This window comes from Trachymyrmex septentrionalis, unplaced genomic scaffold (assembly GCF_001594115.1).
Source record: "Trachymyrmex septentrionalis isolate Tsep2-gDNA-1 unplaced genomic scaffold, Tsep1.0 scaffold126, whole genome shotgun sequence".
NCBI lineage: Eukaryota > Metazoa > Arthropoda > Insecta > Hymenoptera > Formicidae > Trachymyrmex > Trachymyrmex septentrionalis.
Window position 1 is genome coordinate 1,004,654 of NW_017304395.1, and position 26,600 is coordinate 1,031,253.

General features: G+C 28.5%; 1 protein-coding gene across 4 annotated transcripts in view; it reads left to right on the forward strand.

Annotated features, from left to right (window-relative positions):
* Positions 1–26,600, forward strand: part of LOC108756012 — a 141,827-nt gene that overhangs the window by 78,659 nt on the left and 36,568 nt on the right. For all 4 annotated transcript variants that reach the window (XM_018499550.1, XM_018499560.1, XM_018499566.1 and 1 more), the window contains exon 3: positions 5,421–5,480. In XM_018499550.1, the coding sequence (XP_018355052.1) occupies positions 5,421–5,480 (60 nt within the window). The remainder of the gene's footprint in view (positions 1–5,420; positions 5,481–26,600) is intronic.

Consider the following 26,600-nt stretch of genomic DNA (forward strand, 5'->3'; position numbering starts at 1 on the left):
CAATGTAAATAATCTTGAATACATAATGTACCTATATTAATAAAAATTAAAATTTTTATTATTTATTTTATAATATATTTCTATATATTTTTATTAGAATACAGATTTACAAAATACTACTATTTATTAAAATAATTTATAATTAGTAAACGATAAAGATAGTAAACGTCACCAAATTGATTGTATTATTTTTGAACGTGATTTAGAATAATCTGTAATTTTTTCATAACTTTATTATTTTGAAAATATTAATATGTATAAAACATTTTTAAAAGAATCACGATTGTTTCTTCGATTAATCTTTTCTAGGCGTAAATAATGAATGAAATCTCCAGAGTGATATTGTTCACATCTACGATGTCCTATAGGTTGTGGAACAAGTTGCAGACTTAATGGGTCACCGAGCAAAGCTTATTCTCCATTTATCGCGTAGGATCGTGCCAATACGCGTGTTCGTGCCTATCGAGTAAATAACAATCGAGAATAAATAGCAAAAAAAATGCGTACCTCGTAAATGAATAAATTAAATTGTTCTGTATTGAAAGATGTGATTGTGTCATTTACACGATGGGCATTGTTCCTACTCTCTTACATTTTGTTACATTCAGAGAGAAAAATAAATATTAGCGACTAGAAAATTGAAGATAAATACCACTGTAACTATATATTATGATGTTTTGGAAATAAAAATGAATAAATTGTATGAATCAATTATTTAAATATGAAACAAAATAATGTTAAGCTTTTGTAGTAAATATAATAAAATAAAGTACAAGAACATAATCATATACGAGTATATGTAAAATAGTTTTATTAAAAAGTATTATTATTGAAAAAGTGTGTCATAGTACATTATTGTACCATAATTATTGATTTCAAAGAACGTATTTAAAAAATATAAGATATATCTAAATTTAACAATATAATTAAACAATATAATTATAATCAATTATTATTATTATTATTATTATTATTCATTTTATTGAATTCTATAGTGATTATAATTATTTATTATAATTATATTTATTATATTTATTATAATTATTTCGTTATTTCACTAAAATTAAGGATGTATCACACGTACAGTCTCTGCAAAGAAAATTAAATTAATTTGGAAGTATGTAATATTTACAAACTTCAAATATACACATATGAAAGTTGTATGAATAAGAATATACTTTTTTTTAATAATACATTTTAGTTTTTTTTATTTGTTATTTTTATTGTTAAAAATGAAAATTTTTTTAAATGATTAAAAAATTTACATTTTTCTTTTATAAGTACTTTAAATATTCAAAGTAATTTGTGCAAAGTTTTATTGCAATTCATTGATTAGTTACAAAGATATAGAACAAATAAATATTTTATTTATTTACAGTTGAACAACTTGTTCTTACATCGCAATGTAATTTACATGAATAATCTTGAATACATAATGTACATTAAAAAAAATTGAGATTTTTATGATTTATTTTATAATATATTTCCATATATTTTTATTAGAAGCACAGATTTAAAAAATGTTATTATTTATTTAAGTAACTTTATGAGATCCAGATAGTAAACCGTCACCATATTATTTTTAAATATGATTTAGAATAATCTGTAATTTTTTAATAATTTTATTATTGTTTTGAAAATATATATAAAATATCCTTAAATTGTTATAACTAATAAAATGTTATTAACCATCATTGCATTTGTCATCTTTATTTGATAAAGTTTTCGACACTACAATACTTTTATCCTCATGACTTTTATAAAACTATTTGTTGTACAAACTTTTGTCATTATAATTATATTATGTCATATAATTATCGGAATTTTTGCGATTTTGTTGTTTTTTGAGTATAGAACGCCCAGACAGAAATGTGTCAGTATTGTATCAAAACTAGAATTGTACTTATTACGCAATCATATGTTTTTCTTATGCTTATGTAATATATTTTAAACAAGATATCCTAAAACCATCAAATTTTTTTCTGTAACAAAGTACTTGACCGAAGTTGATTTTTCTGAAAAAAAATATCGAAGAATTATCATTTATATAAGCCTGTAGGCTTTAACCTTTTATTTGTTGTGTATTCACGTATACAGAGTAAACCATTAGAATCCAGACAAAATTAAATTTGAATTTTCCGCCATATTGGAATTCACTTATAGCAGCTGTAGCTGCTACTTTGCATTGAAATAAGCAGATGCGTGAATGAAACATTCCTAACTTCAAAGTAATCAAGTCGATTATGAATATCATAGAATATAAGCGAAGGGCAGCGATCCCTGAAAGTTTGCGCGCCGAAAGGATATCAAGAGAAATAATAACGTTTTTCGAATATTCGAAATCAATGGTCTATAATGTTGCCAAGAAAGTATGCGCTTCAGAGGAATTCGAAGAAGGTTCCACGGCAAGGAAGAAACATGCGAGGGAAAAATCAACAAGGACTCCGGGTGAATTCTAATATGGCGGAAATTTTTAATTTAATATTGTCCGGATTCTAATGGCTCATCCTGTATGATCTTAATAAATTGTTAATTATTGTTTATACGCGCTGCTTGAAAAATGCGTTATTGTTTTACATATCGATTATTGTGAAGAATATTATTAAGGTAATCTAGTCTAAAGGTTAGGAGATGTTTGCACGAAACGCCAGAATTCGATTCTCGACCGAGGTAATATTTTTCGCAATATTTACAATTTTTTAGCATATCAACATCTTTCTAATAGAACGCCTATTGAGCATCAAATTATTAAATTGCTTGTCAATTTAATTTGTGATATTAAAATAGTTTAATTGCGTTTATAAGTCCAAAAAACCAATTCGACGCGCAGTTCAAATGACTACATATTTAGTAGATAAATTTACATAGAAATTACGAGTATTAAAGCATCTAATATCCAGCTTCGACCATTATAGGCTTTAAATATAATTGAACCTTTGGCGCACGAATTACTATGAAATTTATATTCTCATTTGCCCTTGTTTCGTCGTTCGATTAAGAATTATTTAAACTTAATAACAAAGTTCTGAAAAAAATTACAGATTATTCTAAATTATATTTAAAAATAAAATGACAAATTTGGTGACAATTTACTGTTTAAATTATAAGTTATTTTAATAAATAGTAATAATTTTTAATCTGTGGTCTATTAAAAATGTACTATAAAATGAATAACAAAAATCTCAACTTTTTAATATAAGTACATTATATGCATTCAAGATTATTTACGTAAAGTTATATTGCAATGCATGAACTAGTTGTTCTGTAAATAAACAAAATATTTATTTATTCTATATCTTTGTAACTAATCAGTGAATCGCAATGAAACTTTGCATAAATTATTATGAATATTTAAAGTAGATATATTTATAGACAATTTAGATTTTTGTTATTTTTGAATTTTAAGTTATAATAATAAAAATAATATAATAATCAAAGAAAATGAATAAAAATGTGTTGTTCAATAAAAATAGAATATTTAAACACAACTTTTATATATATAGTTTGTTTAAAGTACAAATATTAACACAGTTGTAAAAATTATAAACAGCACTAGTGGATTGGATAATTATAATTCCAAGTGAGGTATATGAATTGTATTTTTTATACAAATTTTCTGAAATATATGTGAAAATTGCACCATATTCTTGGTAGATTATGAAAACTTGTATAATTCCTTACTTGAAATCATCTAATCCACTAGTGGCTGCCTGTAGTGTATGAGAGAAGTGCCAAGAGAATCGAAGAACTGTGTATCGTTGATGATGATTCAAAAAAGAGTCGTACGGAACATTCGTATTGAAATATATATTCAAAATACTGCACAAAACAACAGTATTATTTAATCACGCTTCAACAACTGCATCACACTCTTATTTGCCTTAATTTCATTAAACGGATTGAAGGACTCTTCCTATACAAAATAACAATAAATAAAGGGCAAAGTAAGCACATTTCTTTAAAAAAAGTCACACAATTAAAAGAATAAATCACATATAGAGAAAAGTAAAATAAAATAAAATATATAATAAAAAATAAAAAATAATAAAAACTCAGTTTAAATACAAATTACAAGTTTCGGCTACCGGATTGAGCCCTCTTCAGACATTAGCTTATCGAAAAAATCGCAGTACAAATTAATTATCGCAAATGTTCGTATTCATTTACGATAACATATTTATATTTTTATTTAATTTTACTTTTCTCTATATGTGATTTATTCTTTTAATTGTGTGACTTTTTTAAAGAAATGTGACTCTTACTTTGCCCTTTATTTATTGTTATTTATTTAATTTCATTTTACTTAATTAGAAAAGTTAATTTCATTTGGTGTCTTAAACTTAAAGGAATTTAATTAGCAAAAAGCCCATTTCTTGTAATTGGTTATAATTGTTGATGCCTCGACATGTATTCACTAAGAAAAGTGACTTTAAATTGGCCAGAAGATTTGCGTTGAGACAGCATCCGATAATTAGTTGTAGATAATTAGTTGTAGATAATCTTATGGCATTAAAATAAGTCACAATAAAATTACATTATGTAATAATTGAATTATATAATTATATGTATATATACATATGTATAATTGTATATATGCACGCGCGCGCGCGCGCGCACGCACACACACACATACACACGCGCGCGCGCACACACACACACACACACACACGTATAATGCTCACAGTAGATTCTAAACAAGACGTTTTGAAACTAACAGATATCTTTTAATAAAGTTCTTGATCAAAAGTTTTTCTTGAACAAAAATATTTTTTTAAATTTATTTTTTATCTGAAAATAGTATGCATATTCATTTTTTTCAAAGGAATTTAGTTGGCGAAAAATCCATTTCTTTTAATCCCTCATAAAATTGATATCTTATTATGTTTGCTAAGAAAAGTCGACTTTAAATTGACCAGAAGATCTGCCGTTGAGACAGCATCCGGTAATTTGGAGACATACTGTACATAATCTTACAGCATTGAGATTGTTATAAGAATCAAATACGCAAACAAGCCTAATTTTGCATTCATCTTTCTATCCGGACCCAGTCAGACGTCATAACGCATAAATAACTCCGACCAGTCAAAGGGTTAATTATCGCGGGGCTGGCTGCAACTTAATGCTTATAGTTTAATGTCCGTCCGTCAACGTAGAAGGTCGCAATCGCCTTGAGGGCACGTAACTTTACGACGCGTCCCGCATTAATAATCACTTTCCCCTCGATCTTCTCTGCCTCTGCGTCTTTCTAGGCTGCGTTCGGAAACATCACCCGAGTGCCCCTGTGCATCGTTTTATCCTTATTATTCATCCAATGTTAAACAAGGATAAGATGATACATGAGGACACCTGAGTGATGTTTCCGAACGCAGCCTACATGTAAAACGGCTGATCTCACTCTGCTCTTTCCTTATCTGTTGCAGCATTTTCCACAGCCACCGAGGATGTGGGGGATGAGCCCCAAGGGCACGAGAACGATACCGGTGAGTGATTTATGTTTTCTTTCTAAGGACCGTGTTCTTCAATTTCTTTTTTCTCCTTTATGCGGATTTAACGCGTTTGAACTTTCCATGTGTTTAAACATTAATTTTCCGTGTCAATGTCGCATTGATATTGTCCGCGGGTTGCGAATCGATCAGTACTGTATGTATAATTTCTCAAGTAATCATCGATACTAGATTTATACGGTATTTGCCATTCTTTGTTTCAATCATAAAACTGCAAAAAGGAAAAAGAGAAAAAAGAAGACGAAAGAATTAACGGAAAGATATTAAGACCATTAGAACTGGGAATTTGTGAGGAGACATTTTATCAGCCATGTTTGTCAGGATTTGGTCCAGGGTCGACTGGTCCAGTTTTCGAGTGAGTGGTGAAATTGATGCTAAAATACTAACGCGCGTAATTTATCAATTGATGTACTCTCGACCGGTCGGGTTTGCAATCCGTTCGTCGATTAAATTGCAATTAGTTATTAATTTATCGCGCTAGTATGGCTTATTGTTCATAGTTTGATTAACTTAGACAAATATTAATTAATACACGACTGTTAAGAACAAGTTTGATAAAAGTTGTTGCACAGCGCGACATGTGTCTCGGGCAATTCTATCGTTATAACTCGCGAGAGTGATTAATTAATGCTCAGGACGGAACGGTAATTTCTTTCACAAGTATGTACGAACGCAAGACGTTCCGATCTTACGTAATAAAGATAGATCAATTTTAAGTGTTTGTATTGCTTTACGATATATCAGCTGTCATAATAATGGCAGATACGTGTATACCTATGCAGTTGTATATCAAGATTTTGTCGCTTAATGGAATAAGTCACATCAAATTCACATTGGAACTGATTTCTCAGATCATCAAATAAAGAAAAGTTTATATTGTGACAGATATAGACGATGTTATGTAAAAATGATTCTTAATCTATCAAACGAATCACATCAAATCTTTAATTTCCATAAAAGAGAAATAATACGGAATAATTTTATACGTGCGCGTGCGCGCGCGCGCGCGTGTGTGTGAACAAATCCTAAATTAATAACTTTTTTGTAAAAATTAACATAATGTGCAAGCGTGCGTGCAGCGCGAAGGTTGTATGTATAATTAATTTTCGTGTTTTGTTTCTATACTTATCTTCGGATTATCACCCACAGTAGACTTACGACGTCAGAAATGAATAAATAAACACGGCAAAACATTTAACTTATGCCCATACAAATGACTTTTAACGAAACCGCTTTATTGCGGATAAAACAAGAAATAACCTTAAATTGTGTTATCATGTTTGACATATCTGAAATGATCTTCAGAATCAAATTTTGGTTTATCAGACGAAAACTTTGCAATTGTATTTAATCAATGATTTGTACATATTTCATCGTTTCATATGTGTGAGATTGATAATAGAGTTTAATGACACATTTTATTATTATAAACTACTCTATGTCAATTTGAAATAAATTAATAATCATGATTCGAATTACAAAAGTTGTCCATGTATATTTCTTTGAATGGCAAAGTGATGCAAATATAATTATAGTTTCTAAATTTTTAAATATCAATATTCTGCAGCACTTATGTATAATTGTACTAATAATTATGATTATCATTTTTTTAGTCTCACTAAGATTATAATTTTTATATGAAATGAACTTAAAGTGACAGAATTATAATAATTTATAATAATTTTATGTAAAATTATAATATGAAAAACATTCAGGTTGTCAAGAAAGATCTGAATAATGTTTCGATTTCTATATACAGAAATGGTTTTTACATACAAATTATTTTAAATACAATGACAATTATTCTTTAAGGTTAAGATTGTTATGTTCAAAAACTATTTGCTACCAAATTTGCTAGTTACCAGATTTAGTCTCGGTACCATTAGACTTGTAGACGACTCGAGATCACACTCGGTATAGGTTCTAATTATATTATCCATCATTTGATTAGTCTATTTCGTTCAATGAAACATTTCTTATGAAGACGATAATTCGAAACTGTTGAATAAATTCAGATAGTCATAAATTTTTTGCATGTGTAAAGAAATCGAAATATCGTGATCAAATTGGCAGCTAGCAGAATAATGGTGAATGAATGGTGATTATTAAACATGATAGTTTCTCTTTATTTTGAATTTTTGAGGAATGATATCGCTATTTCTGAATAAACCTGTATGTAAAAATTGTTTCTATAAAAAATATATTTCTATGAAAAATTCAGTAAAAATCCAAAGGTTAGAACTTTTTTGATAAACTAGTACATATAGGAATATTTAGTAAGTCAAGTAAGAGCGTGGTCGGCCTTACTCAAAGCTAATAAAAGATATCGCCCTAAATCTATCATGAATCCATAGAGGGCATCTTTGTCCTTGATGCACTATCAAGGAAGATTCAGTTGTCATTGAACTTTCTTAAGAGAATCACATTAAGCACCATGAGTACCAAATACGCATCACGCTATGAAGCGTGTTCCTCACGTTGTATTTCTCTGCACTCACCCGAAAGGTCCAAAAATGTCACAATTAGCGGCTACTAAATATATGAAAAGATCGAAATCATTCGTACAGAAGTGAGTGCAGCGACATAATGTGGCAAAAAATGTCGATGATTTACCGGAACGTGGCTCGATATGTAAAGTGGACAAAAAAAGACGATAAAAAAATAATGAATCTGTTTTCGCGGAATCCTAGCTTAACTTGACTGCGTCAAGGACAAGCAAAATTGAAGCAGAAAGGTTTAGATATATCATATGAAACTATTCGAACCTATCTCAAGGCTAATAACATGAACTCGATCACGCTCTTACTTGACTTATATAATATAACTATAAATATATATATATATATATATTTATATATCAAATTAATTAATTAATACATCAAATTGGTTTATTATAAAATAATGAACAAATTTTTTTTTATAGTTTGAAATAAATTTTAAGTAATACTAATCAATTTTATTCAAATTTTTTGAAATTATTTTTTTATTGTAATTGTAATACCACTAAAATTAAATTTTTATTCTTGAAAGATTTTCATACATGCATTGCTGTGCGTTAACACGCTCATCAAACGTGCACATTTGAAAAAAGCATGATTTGATTGGGGTATCTCTAATCAGAATCAAAACATGAAACAGCTACTATTGATTGGTGTTTTAAGAACTCTTGAAAGATAAAAAGATAGAGATAGAGATAGAGAGAGAGAGAGAGAGAGAGAGAGAGAAAAGAAAAAGATACAAATAGAAATAGAAAAAGAAAGAAATAGTATGTCCTTGTATCTCGTGTAATTTTGTTAAAATTACTAGAGACCATATTGGGTGCATTCCGTTTTTACACTCGTACGAAGCATCAGTTTATTTTTACTCTCCATTAAATATATTAAACAAGGACGAATAATGCTTACGAGCGCTGTAAACGCAAAACAGAATGTTCCCATAAAACATAGCTCATATCTAGACTCTGATTAGAATTAAGGAAGAGTTTCTAAAGTAACCATAAAGATACGTGCTTGACGTACATGAGCGTTAGTACGCAGCAACACATGCATGGAAGAAATTATTTTCAATTTTTGATAACAAAAGTACCACCCCAGTCAGAAATGATAATGGAATCAAATCGATGTCGATTCCATTATCATTTCTGACTGGGACACGTTCTACACGCTTCATACAGAATTAAAGTTCTAGATATTACAATAATAATATAATTTTTATTTGTGCGAATAACAGAAAAATTGCAGCAACTTTTTAATATAGTTCTTGTCTTGTCTTTAATTTTTTACTGAATTTAAGTATAGGAAAATTTAAAGAATCAATGATTACTGCTCAGCTTTTTTCTTGAACGCAGTCATCGCGTTTTCTTATTAGCTATTTCCTCTTCTTGAACGTCATATTTTACCGAATTAATCTGTCGTTCAACGAGCGTTCAGAATTATTAATTGTTTAACACGATCTTTTAATATAATATAGATTTTTATACTTATTATTAAATATAACGAAAAAGTAGAGATAAGAATTAAGATTGGGTAAAAATTGGCAATTGTTTGCAGTAATATCTATATAGAGTTGTAATGAAATTTACAGATCCTCTAATCAGAGAATCTGGCCATAAGAAAGTGTCATCCATTTTCTAACAAAATTCTGCGAATGAGAAAAGATATATGCTATCTCACTCTCTACAGTGGTGCAAAAAAGAAAAAGATATATGCTTTCTTGTTTTAACAGGAATTACAAAAAATGTCAAACCAATCAAAGTGGTCTCTTTTATGGTCTGCATTCTCTGATTAGAGGGTCTTTCATAAAATTTAGAGAGTGTTGTTCATTTTCTTGCAAAATCCTACGAGTAAGAAAAAATTTGTGTTGCCTTGCTCTCTGACTAACACGAATTGGTAGAAAATGACGAACCAATCAAAAGGGACACCCTGTTCAATCTCTGATTGTAGGACAGCATTCTTATTTTAAAATCATCTTAATAAAGTAATGTCTTAAGATACTATCACAGCTCTCTGATAACATTTTAAGACTGTACTTAAAACGTTGTCTTAAATATAAAAACCAACTATGAATATTTATTTTAATATAAAATCTAAAATCATTATATATAAAAAATTATATTTATAAAGTACCGCAAACTCACCATTTTGACACCAAGCGATTATTTTGAACTTATATATTTGTATAAACGTATTTTTTGTGAGGGGAAAATAAAACTGTAAATTGTATAAATAAATTTTTTTATTTGTAATTAGTTTATTTATAAGCAAAGAAATATATATAAATGGTTAATTTATGTATTTTTTAATATGATGAGTTTATACAGTTTATTTGGGTTTATTTGTCGTTGAAATATTTTAATGCATAAATGTGCATGAAGATACATAGATCTGAGTTTCTATTCTTGAAAAATATCGCATATAGAACTAGGGAAATATATACGTAATGTATGCGATATTTTTCAAGAATAAGGACCCTGTTTTTTTTTCAACCTTTAAACTGATTTTTTTGCATGATTTTTCGGTCTTTTTCTTCTAATAATAATGTAAAAAGGAAAAGAAGAAAGATAAACTGTGCAAGAAAGTCCTAGGATATGGAAAAAGAACAAACCTCATGCAAATTCAGTTCAGAAGGTGAAAGTGTACATCAGTGTATGCGTAATCACTGAAAGAGAGAATTAATTTTTCGAAAGAAATGTTTTGTTCGACAAAAAATGCTTAGAAAATTTTGAACAGATTAAGATAGCTGCATCTAATATGTAGATAAAGTAGTACACTATATGCTCTATCCGCCATTTTGGCACTTAATGCTAAAAAAATGAATATACTTTGCATGGTACTTTGTAAATCTAATCACTTAATAAAATTACAATCTAGACGACCTCTAGCGATATTTAAGTATTAACTTCTTCTAGCGAGTGTACTGTAGATAAAATAGGAAACACTTCATTCTTTAATCGATAACGTATTCTTACTGAATTATCGACTTACCTGCTGTTGATCATATCTATTCTATGTCCGATAATTGTCAGATATATTATATCCGTTTCTCTCTCTTTCTCTCTCTCTTTCGGCTTATTTAATGGATATAAATTTCGATGGACAACTATTATTATTGTTTGTAACGCAGTGTAGATAATTATCACAGAACAATTTGTTAAGGGGATCTTAAAGCGAAGCTTGAACTCAAACGAAGTCACCAGAGGTCGCGCCGCGCATTGACATGCTTTATAATTTATATACTACCACATCAATATCTTATGCAATCTATACACACGGTTGCACATTCGTGTCAATTTTCGTATAACAAATTTGTCGCGATGAAGCGTCTAAGTCTAATTCTAAGAATTCGACATTATTTGTTTGTGCAAACTACGTGTTTGTGAATTATTATTTCATAAGTACAGATTGCAAAACTTTCATATCAAGTAAATGTTGTCACGACTTGACAGCTTGAGACGCCATGTTATACGAAGAAATATATCAATTTCGAAATTTTTGGTTCTTTCTCGGCATAAACTTCACCTCACAAACATATTAATGCATATACTTTAATCCTGGAAAAAGATTTGCGAATCTGTGAAGGAGAAAAATTGTATTTGTTAGACAAAAATGATATGATTTATGCCCATTTTTCCACCAATGTAGATTAACTTTAATCTCGGTTCAACTTATTCTTTGTTTTTTTTCTAATTTTTAGAATTAGAAAAAGACGAGAGTAAGTTGAACCGATATTAAAGTTAATCTACATTAGTGGAAATGGGCATTAGTCGGTTAAGGATTCTCTTAATTCTTAGCAAATCAACGAGAGAAAAAAAAATATATTTTAGCAAATACATATATATATTCAATTTTTATATTATTAACCTTTATATTGCTTTATTAAATTAATAAAAATTGTGATTATTTATAATATTAATGTTAGGGGATCCTGACACAACAGCCGAGCTTGAACGATGTCGATAAAACAGATTCTTAATTCCAAATAAAACATAATAACGAGGAATACGAAGGTTATTAGGAGTCAGCGCAGAAAACGGAGCGCAATCAAAGTAATATAAAATAGTACAAATAATTTATTAAATCATAAATAACAATATAAATAACAATATAAAAAATGATCTGTACGGTTCGGTTCTAGTTTGAACCATATTCAATAATGGGCTGTTACAATTAACAAAATAATATAAATTAGCCGCATCTTGATAATAAAAAAAATATTATGATTGGAATACTCGGGACGGTAAGGCGCTTCGTATTTAAAGTTTGAAAAAAACATTCTTATACACCTGCAGTATTCCATCGCATCAAAAAAGTGAGACGATCAATCATCCGAAAGCGTTATTGCTCATGCAGTTACTAGATTGGATGACAAAGTCTCAATATCTATCAATTTCTGAACACAAGCCTTACTAAGATTATTCATTCTACAAATATGAAAAATTTTTTCATCAAACTTTTTGTGAGAAAATTAAAAGTGTTTCCAAACTTATACGATAATGTATATTTAACAACTGGCTACTGTATGATTATAATTTTAAAAACAATACAAATATATTTTTGAAATGATAAAAAATATTGTGTATAAAACAATTAAATAAATAATACAATAAATAATATGAATTAAACAATACTCTGTAACAATGAATTATGATATAAATATTTTATCTTTGATAATGTTAACGTCAGTAATTTTAAAGTCTTATAACTCAAAAAGTACTTAATTAAAATATGTTTTAGTGTAGTGTTTTTAAAAGCTCTTGAAGTAAGCTACGAGAATGTGTAATGAAAATTGGGAGGGTACGTTCTATTTAAAACATTCAAAGTAACCTTGATCTGATCTTGGTGACGCCATCCAAGATCAAACCAATGATACCATCTTATGCATCCCATTAAACAACTTTTGTATGAAACATTGTTCTATAAAATGTTTTATTTCTGAGATATATATTTGTCATACTTTAACTGACTCATCCTGTATATACATATACAGGGTGTTTAATAAGTTACAATAAAATTCTTGCATAAGAGTACAGCGGATTAAACTGACAATGAGTCTAAAAGTCCTCTACCATTTTGCAATTTTCGTGATAGTTAACAAGATATCAATTGTGAAATATCACTGATTGATTTTTAATAATTTTTTATTTAAGTATTATCAACTTTACAGAAAAACAACAAGAGACAAAAATTATGTATTTTCTTTTCATAGAACTTTAAGAATTTTTTCAGAATTTTTTAATGAATTTTTTTGTATTGCATTTTCTTATTGGCAACAATTTTTACCAACATGAAAAAATGTGGTACTAAAAAATTCTTAGAAAAAAATTCTAGAAAAAAATTAATAATTTTTGTTACTTGCTATTTTTTTGTAAAGTTGATAGTACTTGAATAAAAAATTATTAAAAACCGATATATTTGGCCATTTTTAGTAATTAATATCTTGTTAACTATCGCGAAAATTATAAAATGATAGAGAATTTTTTAACTCACAACCAGTTTAGCCTGCTTTACCTGCGCATGAAATATTTGGCGGTCATTCTAGGACACCCTGTAGATGGTGTAAAAGCGAAAAAGCCAAAAATTACTGAGTTCAATAATGCCACTTTGCCATATGAACTAATACGCTCTAATATACGATTGTAAATAATTTTGACGCATATGATTTAAAAAAAACACACGATACAGCCTCTCGTAATTGATTTGCCAAACATTTATAATTTATTAAAATTTTTTCATACGTCCTACGCAAGTAATATAATATTCATAGAAATTCTCTTTAATTTCTCTTTTTCTTTCAAAGAGAAATTAAATCTTATTTATCTTTAATATAAAGTATTCCATTTTAGTGAAAACAATAAAATAAAAAAAAGATCTGTGATTACAATACTGTTATATGTGAAGCGCGAAATAGCATTATAGATAGAACGTGAAATAAGATACGATATGCTGTTGTCCTATATAAACTAAACTTCTTTAACCCAGAAGTCATCTAGATTTTTTTATACGTAAACGATTATTCGAAGTATTTTTATATCTTAAAAGATTCTTTGAAGTATTTTTATATCAATTAAAAGTCACTACTTGTTAGCTACTGTATATTATTGATTTTTCTACAATTTATTAGTTTTTGACATTATTATATGTATACCTGAACCAAAAATATACGTAAATACAATAAACAACTTATTAAAGTTTATCCAATGAATTTTATTCTCATAATGATTTAGGTTTTATAAAAGAATTAATATGAGTTATAAAACTATTATTAAAATTTATTGTAACAATGAATATGGACATTGAATAATTAAATATTACCCTAACGTTCCTCTTTAAAACATTTTCTTTAATACATATAACGAATTCGATATTATTGAGCTAATGTACAGACTTTATTAACTAATTAAACAATGCATTAATATGATGAATGCATTTTATCACTTCTATAAAATTTATTGATACACATCTAATGAACGAGTTTATTGAATCTATGAACATATTCATTGGAAGAACGAATTTTTTCAGTGTATATAAATATTCATCAATATTTTTTTAAAAGTAAGACAGAATAAAAAATAAATATGGGCTCTCAATCAAAAAATTACTATGACTGGACTTTATTATCTTGCTGATGGGGCGTAAAAATCATCTCAAATAATTACTTATTATGAGTTTAAGCAAAAATTACGTTGAGCTGAAATATTGTTATCGAAATGACAAACAAATATTATGCTTCCTCGAAAGAGATCTTCGCTTTTAAGAAAAACGGAACGTTTCGTGTTACTACGTTTTTAACTGATCCCAGCAAATACTAAGTCAAATGTGACATATATGTGTTATTTGTAATTTTTCACTCAACAATATAACTATAATATAACATACGCGTTATTATATAATATATATTACGTTACGTGTAACTTGTTTACTGGAATAGAATAATCGGACGATGACAATCAGACAAAAGTTAATAGATGTAAAACAAGAATTCCTTTGGAATTTTAATAGCACTGCTATTATGAATTATCTATTTTTCGTTTGAAGGAGAACTCAGAAAACAGGTAAGAGCTTTTATTTTGAAATAAATTGAAAATTTAATGAGATTAAATTTTAGATAATTTTGTGAGATTAATTAAATTATGAAAAAACAAACTGTTAACACACACATAAATTTTCGAATAGAATTTGGCAGTAAAAAATTGAAGTAAAGTAAAATTTTACAATAAAAAATTGCAGTAATGATATTCGCACATCCTTAACCAGGACTACAGTATATCGAGCATTCGTTCTATTAATGCGAACTGCTTCCTGCGGTTCAATTGTCGCTTAACCTCCACTCTTGATGAGACGAGACGAAAACAATAAATGCCAGCTGCGCTTCCCGGGTGCCACGTGATAGTCACACTGATGTCTCTGATAGTTGAGAGAAGACACCACTTTTCAACGTCACCTTCACGGATTCAAATTGTTATTCACACAATTGTTTTAGCACTTGTCTCAAAATTATCGTGTTATAAGTTTATTATCAAATTCTGTGATGTAATCTACAGTTGCGTTTCTATAATAAGACATTTTCCAGCAAGGATACACATTGAATCATTATATCTTTGTTGTTTGTCGACATTAAACAAAACTGAAATAATTTACTGTGTTATACTGTGCCCTTATTGCTAGAAAACGCCCATGATGTTCCTTGAGAAAATAAAAGGAATGACTAATTTAATTTTTAATTTGGAAGCGCACGTTATACAGAAAAATTATTATGAAGCTTGATTTTAATAAATTATATTATATTATTGATTATTATAATAGTTAGTAATTAATTATATGTACACTAAGAAAAATACGTCGAAATATTTGTAAGAAAATGTTACACAGGACTTTTTTAAATATTTGGTTATAAAAATTGATTATAAAAAATATGATTGTGATTATGAACTAAATATTTTAATGAAATATATTATATCATTAATATATGTATATAAATACACACACACACACACATATATAAACATATATATATATATATAAGGCAATCCAACAATGCAAAGTCTAAAATTGTGACATAAAACGTCTTTAAGTCGCTTAAACGCAAAAAACGTCTTATAATCCAACATTAGACTTTTGTTGTCTTCTTTTTGTACTCAAGAGTATTGGAAGTCTTGAATCTCGGAAAATATAAGTTTTACAGTAAAGTGTTTCAAACAAAAGTTGTAGGATTTAAAAAGATCTTTTTGTTGATTTTATCAGTTTGACTTTAAGTGGCGTCGTCAAGGTTAGGTCAAAGTCAAATTAATTTTTTTTAATAGAAATCCCCATTTTCATTACATATTCTTATAGTTTATCTCGAGAACTTTTCAAACACCATAACAAAATATTTTTCTATTACTTTTTGAGTTATGAAGCTTGAAAGTTACAATACCACTGGCAATTAGCATTATCTATGATGTCTAATTAATGATTAAAACCTTTCAAATATTGTTCAGAGTCATGATCTTGACATCGCATGTCAAGTGCATAGACACAGTATAACTAGACTGAACATTCTCCGAAATTCGAAGGGATAAAACTCAGGTAGAAAAGAACGCATACATTGTGCGTTCTCTCTCATACATGCGCGAAGAGAGAGAACGCACCTCGACCACGATAAATCCTATGATCAAGTATCAAGTTCAAGGTGTTTGGACGTTCTTATACTAAAAATGAAAATAACAGGAACAACCTTAAAAAAAAACCATGATTTTGACAAATTAAGATCATAACCCGTAAACCATACATTTATATCAGTTTCATGCTACACTTTCGTTTAATAGACGTATACAAAATAATCTTGTTCTTATTGGATGGTACTTTTTTCACATCTATAAATAAATAGAGAAAGATTTCATGTGTTTCTATTTTACCAATTTTTTATATTAATTAAATAGAAAAACTGGATTCAGATTTGACTCTATTTTTCTAGTTACATTCTGAAAAACCACCTTACCATTACGTGGTTAATCGTACATCATATTCTTAACGGCACCGGGTGTAAAGTGATCGTCATCTAATCTGCACCTTCTCGCAAATTTGATGATTAAGCATTACTTATAAGAAGATGACAGGGATCGATATGGGAAAGCGGAAGAAGAGAGGGAAATAGAGGGTGTGCATGTGGTACACGCGCGTACCACGTGCGCTTCCGCAGGGAGTTGTTCAGGTTTCACGTTCAACAGTCGTGACTCTTTTGCGCACCTCCGCTAGGATATGACGCATGTAATTGGCTCTAATTGATTTACCAATTGTCACGGCCAATTAATCAAGGGAAAGCCGATCTATATTTCATCTGAACATTAGAACAGTGATGTTTGCGACAACAATGGATCGCACGAATGAAAGTGAGGCGAAGTGCCTCTCGCAAAAGTAAAGATCTTTGTTCTGTACTTATAGGGTGACTCTGAATTAAACGGCCTGAAATCACACTTTGCGAACTTGTTCTTTGATTAATTTGTAATCAATGCTGTAATGACGTGTGACAATTACGACAGCTTTGTTTTCTAGATAAGATTATTTCGAGGAACTGTTTTTTTTTCTTTTTCTTCATAAAAGCTGTTTATCGGAAAAAAATTCTAATTTTTCAATATTCAATTAACTCTTTCGAACAATAATTCTGTTAAATAACGCACACATGAAATACAAAAATAAGATTTAAAATTTTTAATTCTGTTGTATAATATAATCGGAAAATAAAATTTTATTTAAATAATCCCGAAAATATCTCGCAAAGAAACGTACTATGTACTCAATCCGTGAATAGTAACGTATAAAGTACGAATATTTAGATCGGGATATCTAATCTTCGAACCGACTCAGTAGAAACCATAACAATTGACCTCGAAGCACCTAGCAACAAGTCGTATATGGGCAATGTCCTCTCGAGAGATGTGATCCTTATTCATCCATGAGACGTCGAGGTGTTCTATCTCGCATAAAGTATATTACACGAAGCAAATAGATAAACGTTAACGATTTATCAAGAAGAATATTAAAGCAACTAATGGTCCAAAGAGAAATTCCTGAGAGGAAATCCCAGGAATATTCAGTGCGGTATAATGTACATATATCAATTATATATTATAATTTCTACTATATTATAATCTTACATTATTATTACATTTATTATATTTTATATCGTATACTATGGCACACACATAGTATAAATATATTATATTTATGTATAATAAATTATGTACATATATGTAAAAATTTGCGGAATCATCCAAGTAGTATCTCGATCCTAATTGCTTCGAGATAGTGTAATATTTCGGACTCGCATACGTGACTGGAGGTAATGAAACTTAAAATTTTAATATGCACACTGTAACGTGAAACGCGTGTAACCGCTACGTATGCAGCGATGATGCACCGCGTGCGTTGTCTACCTGGCTATTTTTTAGCAGCTTAGATGCGCCTGCAGAAATGTACATCTCTTCGATTGTTCTGAAATACGATATGGACAATGTATCGCAAGGTTAAGGTATAAATTTTCAGATCGTATCGTAAAAATTCAAAGATTATAAACAAGGATTTCCGGAGAAAATAAACGAGATCCCATTAACGCATCTAGACAATAAATAAGTATTTTTCTGTAATTTTAACTTATTTTCCGTTTAAAAAAATTTTAATTAAAATTTCAATTATCAAAATATTTAGCATAGAGATATGTAAAAAATGTTCATTTCCTGACAGAGCATTTATTTTAAATGAAATTGTGTTAGTGTGATATTTATCTCTTTTATTTGCTATCCTTGAGATTAAAGTGTTTTATACCTCAGCACGTGTACATTTATCGTAACAATTTTCATATTTATGTCATACCGTATGATTTACAAAATTGGTGAGCTCGCGGTTTCTCAACCGCATGCGCCGATGACGAGTTGCAAAAGCGTTGCAGGAATTGTTCGCGAAACCTTTAATGCGCTGCCATCGATAACTTCTACCTTGCCTACCGTTTAATTATGAAGAATAAAACGCTCGTTCGAACGATCACGCTGTTACGTCAGTGGAAAACATGATTTCGCTTCGTCTATTTTTTGTCGACAGTTTTAAGGATCTCTGACTCTACAAGGAAGTAGGAAGGATTCCGATCACGTCTGTGTTTTTGACTTTTATGTGACTTCTTTAAAAAGGATAATTATATTTAGTGATGTGCAAAAAGATAAAATAAAATTAGTAAAAGAATTTTAATTTTAATGATAAAAAGAAATTAATACTTCTGTACTTTTTTCACTAACAATAAAAAAGTGATAATTATTACTTATTTGCTACCTATGGAGGCGTAATAGAAGCACTTATGACATAATCTTTAAAATGATAACACGAACGTAATATAATATTTGATATTATCTTTTTATTCTTATTAACATTAGGATTAGATTATTTTCTCACACGCTAGATTACTTTCTCACACGCTAACATTTTTTAATTGTAAATAATCTACAAAGAAATTATTTGAGAAATTTTGATATTTCTTCAAATCACAAAGCCCCAAAAAATGAGGCTTCATGTCTTTCAAATATATAAAGATTCATCAAAATAACTTGAATGGTTTTCAAATTTTTTGGAATAACGGAATTTTTTCAACTTTGACACCTTGTATTTTTGAAATTAGACCGTTTCGGATGTATAATCATATGAAGTTTTTGTCTTGAATTTGTGTAAGGGACTCATTCCTTAAAATCTTTTAACATATTTAATATATGCCTTGCGTAGGGATTATTTAAATGAAATAGGCTGATGTATGTATGTGATAGAATATTTTATTATCATCTGTACTCTTACTAAATACGTTTATTCACTCCGTAACAATCACCCTAAAAGTAATCAACTCTTGCTATTTAGGTAGCGATCCCAATGGTCTGCAAGTTTCTGTATACTCATTACGATAAAAGATATCAGACATATGTGAATATTAAAATTATAAAATTTTAAAATGTGCATTATCTACTTTAGTATTAAATTGAAATTCAATTTAATTCGTTTCATTTATTGGCGTACAATAATTATTTTCAATTGAAGGTAGAATCAAGTAAATCAAAAAGATATAATTTTATGAAAAGGAAGATACTTCATAATCATCTAATAAACACTTATTTATAAGATCAAATGTATATGTATTATTTATAGGTTTGGATTACCTATATATGAAAAACTCATTTTATTTATGTAATGTAGCGTAACATTGCGATATATAGACTCAATGAAAATAATAAACAAGCACATTAATTACGTCATGAAATCATCGCGTTTCTTGGAAATGTTGACGCTATTATCTGTCTATGAATTTGATCCTTGTAGACTTATTAATGTTATCTTTCTGAGGTTTCTGTTTAATATCATCCGATAATATATATCGTCCTTGTATTGTTGTTCTCATATGATGTCATCTTTTTATTACAAATAATTGTGATGAGACAAATTCTTGTTACTATTGCGTTCGTAATAAATTAAATCTTTTGTTTTATCTTCACTCAAGAAAGAAGTGTTCAATTTTAAGATATACTAAAATGTTTTATTCTTGTCCATTTTTTAAACACTTAAAGAAGTTTTAAAACATTTTCAAGCGTTTAAAAAATGGGGACAAAAATAAAACATTTCAATATTCTTTAAATTAAGCATTTCTTTTTTGTGTTATTGATTAAATAACGTTGTTATTAACAACATTGTATATTATTTATCAAAATTATAAGACAATTCATTACTTATTCAATCAATTATTAATTTTATTATTGATATTTTATAATTTTTAAAATATCAATTCCAATTTACATTTTGTTTTGTTTTGTAACGTATTTTTTTAACATCAATCATAATCGGATATTAAAATGATATTGATAAGTTTCTCGTTAATAAACAACAACACATAAACTAGTCAATCATACAAATTATTCAGAATTAATTATAATATCTTTTTTCATTGCACAGCATTGATTCGTTTACAATAATTGATGTTGCTCGATAAGTAAAAATACGCTTTAACATGATAATAAACTTATTTACGCCTAATTGTTTGTGACGCTAGTTTACTCTTCATTTCCTGGTTCTCTATTATATTACGATTTCGAATAAATACACTTTTAATCGGCAAAAATATCGGATAAAAACAATGTTATTTACTAACAATAAACTAATAATAAAATGCGCAGTAGTATGGTGGCATTCCAAATTAATTACAAAGATTGACGTGTGTATGAATTTCCTTTATTGTTGCGATTTATATTTTTAAATGAATGTGTTATTAAAATGTTTATATATTACTTACGTTTATACGTAAGTAATATTTTTAAAAGATAAGATATATCTTTCTTTTACGCATATCGAATTTTTAGTGATATTAATAAGTTTCTCATGACTTTAATAAACAACAATACATAAATTAGTCGAGCATATCAATTAATCAGAATTAATCATGATAACCGTTTTTATTGTGCAATCTCGGACACATTCTATAAATTATAATTTTTTTATGCTAATGTAAATACTTTCTAACTCACATATATTTTATCTAACATATAAACTATATATATATATTTTTAATAAATAAGCATTTTTCATACGTGTGTTAAATTTGCAGAGCTTTTTGAACAGCTCTTTCATGTTGTAATTTATTATATGCAATGAGTGTAAAAAATATTCGTATAGGGAAAATATTTTTTTTTTAAATCTTATTTTTGAAAAGTAAACATAAACATAATGACGCAGAGCGTAATGTGAATGCTCTTTGTGCCAAAGATCCAGAATTCAAATTCAGCCGGAACATAAAATTAAAGCTTTTATAGATGTACGAAAGTAGCGCACAGCTCCTCTACTTTTTATTTACTAACCATATCCTACTATCAATAATATTAAGCGCGTATTGGACTATAGACAACTAAATCGAAATGACGGTTGAAATAGCCAATAGGAAGGTTGTCGGTATTTCGGATTAGATAAAAGGAATGCACTACTTTGGTATATCTAGAGCTTTACATAAAATTTTATTTGATCGCCATTTCTCGGAGGGCAATGGCAAACCTCCGAGAGTATCTTTGCAATCATCGTTCGGATTCAACGTTAAAAACTATAGGTCCTATATATCAGTGAATATATATATATGTACACTTGCAACATGCATAGCAAGAGCGTGGTGTTTTAATACCAAATTCCTTCCTTCTAAAAATCATGTAGAATGGAAAAGGTTGGAAGAGGCCGATATCCAGTAATGGATGAAATCAAGCTGATATAGATAGATAGAAACATAAACATCATATCCAGTGAGAAATGACTCATCAAATTGATGTATCAATATCGATACGACAATTTCAACACTAATTTGATGTGAATTCATGATATCTAATCGACGATCATTTCTTGCTGAGTAATAATAATTTATTCATAAAAAGTAAAATAGACTATATATTTCTTAAAATTATATTAACCAAAAAGATGTGCATTAATTATAGAAAATATATCATCTTAAAAGTAAACAAAATTCTAAAATCAGGAATACATGCGAAGCTCGCTTGTTTATATTAGAACAAAATGTATTCATTGTATAAAATTGCTAATTAATGTTTATTTTCTATAAAGTTGTTATATATTTATTTTTTATAAAAAATAGCTGTTTATTTTTTATAAAAAATTTCCTTATACGAATACTTTTTGCACTCACTGTATCTACAATAATTTGTGCGAATGTAAATAACTCTTGACAGTTTTCTTTAAGATAAAAAGGATGGGAAAGTGATTTTGCTCGTCGTGTGGAAAAAAGTCAAGTTTTGGTTTTTGAATCAGCAGCTTTTGGATACGTACGATACCTCTTTTGACTTCGAGATTTTCTCCGGATGGACGAGAAACTCAGGATTAAATTAAATCGCGTGTAGCCGAAAATAATGCCGCTTTCGCCCTCGTGTATTCAGATATAAACGTCGTGCTCTGCCAGGCCACGGCTTGAAAATAGTTACAACATTTAGGGTGGCAACCCGTGGCTTTTAGAGCGACGCACGCGTGTTATGACGCATGAACCTCCTCTCCTTCCCGTCTCCCTTCCTTATCCTCACTAATTCGATTGATTCTTCTGAAGAAAATTGTTACATCGAACATCTCGAGACAAGAAAGCTTTAATTCAAAATTGAAAGATGGTTAATTTTGTTATTTTTTTAACTTGTTTTCCCTGAAAATTTCGAAGAACATTTAATTTATTTTGAACAAAAAATTAATAGGATTCTGAAATTTGAGAAAAATTAGATAAAAAAGCTGTTAAAAGTTAAACGAACGTAATATAAATTAATGAACAAAATTTATTTAAAATAAATTAGACGTTTTGGTTTAATTTCGAGTCTTTAGCAGTTTCATATACAGGATGTCCCATGATCGCCAAATATTTTGTGTAGAACGGACTAAACTGAGTCGAAAAGTCTTCTACCACATTTTGCAATTTTCGAAATAGTTAACAAGATATTAATTACTAAAAATCGCCGAATATTGGTTTGCAATAAATTTTTACTCAAGTACTATCAACTTTACAAAAAAAAACAGCAAATAGCAAAAATTGTTTATTTTCTTCTTATAGAGTTCTGAGAATTTTTTCAGAATTTTTTACTGCATTTTCTCGTGTTGGTAAAAATGATTGTCAATAAGAAAATGCAGTACTAACAAGTTGATAAAGAATTCTGAAAAAATTCTTAGAGCTCTATGAAAAAAAAAAATAATTTTTGTTTCTTGCTATTTTTCTGTAAACTTAATAAAAAAAAAAATTTTAGTAAAAAAAATTATTAAAACTCAATATTCAACGATTTTTAATGTCTTGTTAACTATTGGGAAAATTGCAAAATAATAATGGATTTATCGACTTAGTTTAGTCCGCTCTATTAGCACACGAAATATTTGGCGGTCATTCTGGAACACCGTGTATATTTAAAGATAACCTTGTATTCTCCACAGCATATTAGTTCAGTAGAATTAGACGTTGAACGGAAAAAAATTGTAAGCAACGCATTTTTTTTCACAAAACGTATATGTTTGAGACTCGTATGGGAAATATGCAAAAAAAATTTTTGGAACGGTGCAAAAAAAGCAGATTTTTCACGTATAGAACAAAAAAATATTGATTGTTTGAAAAAAAAACTTTAATATGAAAAATGTAGGTATTCAAAATATCTACAAAATGAAATGTACGTCGTTAAGATCGCTCCATTAGTTAAATTGAAAAAAATAAAGATCACTGGAAAAGACCTTTTCTTCACTCATTTATTGAGATTTGACCGCTTTAAAATTCTTGCAAAACGTATAGCCTTCAATCGTTATAAAAATCTATCCTTGTTTTAGTCTAAAATGTTTATTTATTTTTGCAAAAAACTATTTATTCGCTAAAAATCTGTCTACAGAAAAGATAATTATTCGGATTAACGAACACCGCGTCGATGACCTTAACCTCGACCTTAACATATGTTGTCGACCATAACATGAATGATCTTCAAAAGATTTTAGGTGGCGGTCATTGTTTGTTCAAAAGTTATTAACAAATAAAGTTTAAAAAATAATATCTTATTTCTGCTGTATTTTGACAGGCTTTTCACGCAAAACGAGGTTCACTCCATCTCTCCCCTGTCTATATAGAAGAAATTGCTCCTTAGCTGGGGAGCAGATGGAGTGGACCTCATTTTGTGTGAAAAGTCGTGCGCCTACGTAAGAAGAATATAGGATAGTTTTTAATATTGTATATGGTAGAAATAAGACATTTTTTAAACTTTATTTGTTAATAACTTTTGAACGAACAGTGATCACCTAAATCCTTTTAAAGGCCACTCAGGATCATAACCTTGACGACATACGTCAAAGTCATCGATGCGGTATCCGTTAATCCGAATAAGTACCAAATTTTTTTTTTACTATACTCCGACAAATTTTAGGGACATATTTTATATATATTTAACAGTTATAAATTTTTTCAAAAAATTTTATTTAACATTTACCCGACTTATAGTCTCACGAAACGTTTTATCATTGACATTGGTACTGCTTCAAATCACTGCTTGTGTTAAAAATCTATAGTTTACGTGCACTACAGATTTTCAGTACTGCAATAAATTTTGGAACATAGGCGTTGTATATAAGGCTTATTAAAACGATCTAAAATAAAAAAATTAAATATATTAATATAGTATAGTATTTAGTATATATAGGAGAAAAATGTATAGTAATATACGCTAGAATTCTAGTAAACTTTATGGAATTATCAAGTTTATGTAGGAATACATGCCTACTTATGTAAAATTTTTTTTACATCTCTGATATATGAGATTGTCGTCGTAAAGTAAATTTATAATTTATCAAACATCTCAATAGTAGAATTTACTTTATCGACGAATATTTTTTTCTTTAGCATTGATAAAATTTATTTTACTGTGTAGTAAAAAAAATATATATATATATAAAAGTTCTGAGAGTTGTTTGTGCTCGTCAATTTTGAAAATAGTGCGATTTACTTTACTGAAAGTATGATTTATTTTACTATAAGATAATAGTCATTTGAAATGATGTACTGTAATCATAATGTACTTTTTATCTTAAATCTCTGGTATTTTTACTTTCAGGCAAATAAAATTTATCACAAATTCGGTAAAAATAGCCAGAATATTTTTATTAGTCTTCTAAAGTAAAAATCTCAATTATTTTTCTCCGTGTAAGATCAATTTCGTTACAGTTTATATGTGTGCAAAAACAAAGAACAATAACAAATAAATAAAAGTTATTACTAAAAACAAGCAAATATTAGGTATCACATGTTATTAATAATTATTATATAATTATTATAAGATATATTTTATGTTATTAGTGTATCTTTTGTATGAACCTTGCTGTAAATTACAAAATTTTTTTAAAGTAAAACTTGTTTGAAAAAAAGATTAGATATTTCATTATTTTTTATCAATTAAAAAAAAGATTATTTATATTTTATTGGTTTTATAGGTTTACACAAAAAAAGATGTAACACATTTGTTACTTCGAATTATTCATGAAATAAAGCTGATCTGATTATTAATTTTTTAATTATAATTTCAATGGACTTGAAAAATACGATTTCGAGAAAAGTGTGTTTGAAATTTTGAGAATTATTAATACACAATTTTATATACTTGCAGTTAATTTCTTATTAATTTACTATTCTTGGTTTATAAAATAGATCTTCTTTATGTATGAAAACGATCCTGTTTTCTTTGGATGTTAGGTTCTTTGAATCTAAACAGATCTTTGCGCACTGCGCAGATTCTTACCTGTGTGTGGAAAAGGCTCCGTTTGCCTACAAAACGATTATTTACAGCTTCGTTTGCATACAATAATATTACAGCATATTACGCACACTACAATATTGTACACAATACATTGCACTTACGACCATATTACCCACAGCACATTGCAAACTAAGTTCCGATAATGCACATTGCTAATTGGCCAATTTAAAATAAAGATATTCTCATTGGTAAACAGTAAAAAATTACTAGGCACGAGCCAATATGAATGGTGTACTAAATCAGGATGTGCGCTAACGGAACCCTCTCCATGTTGCACACACGCACTCTCAGAAAGA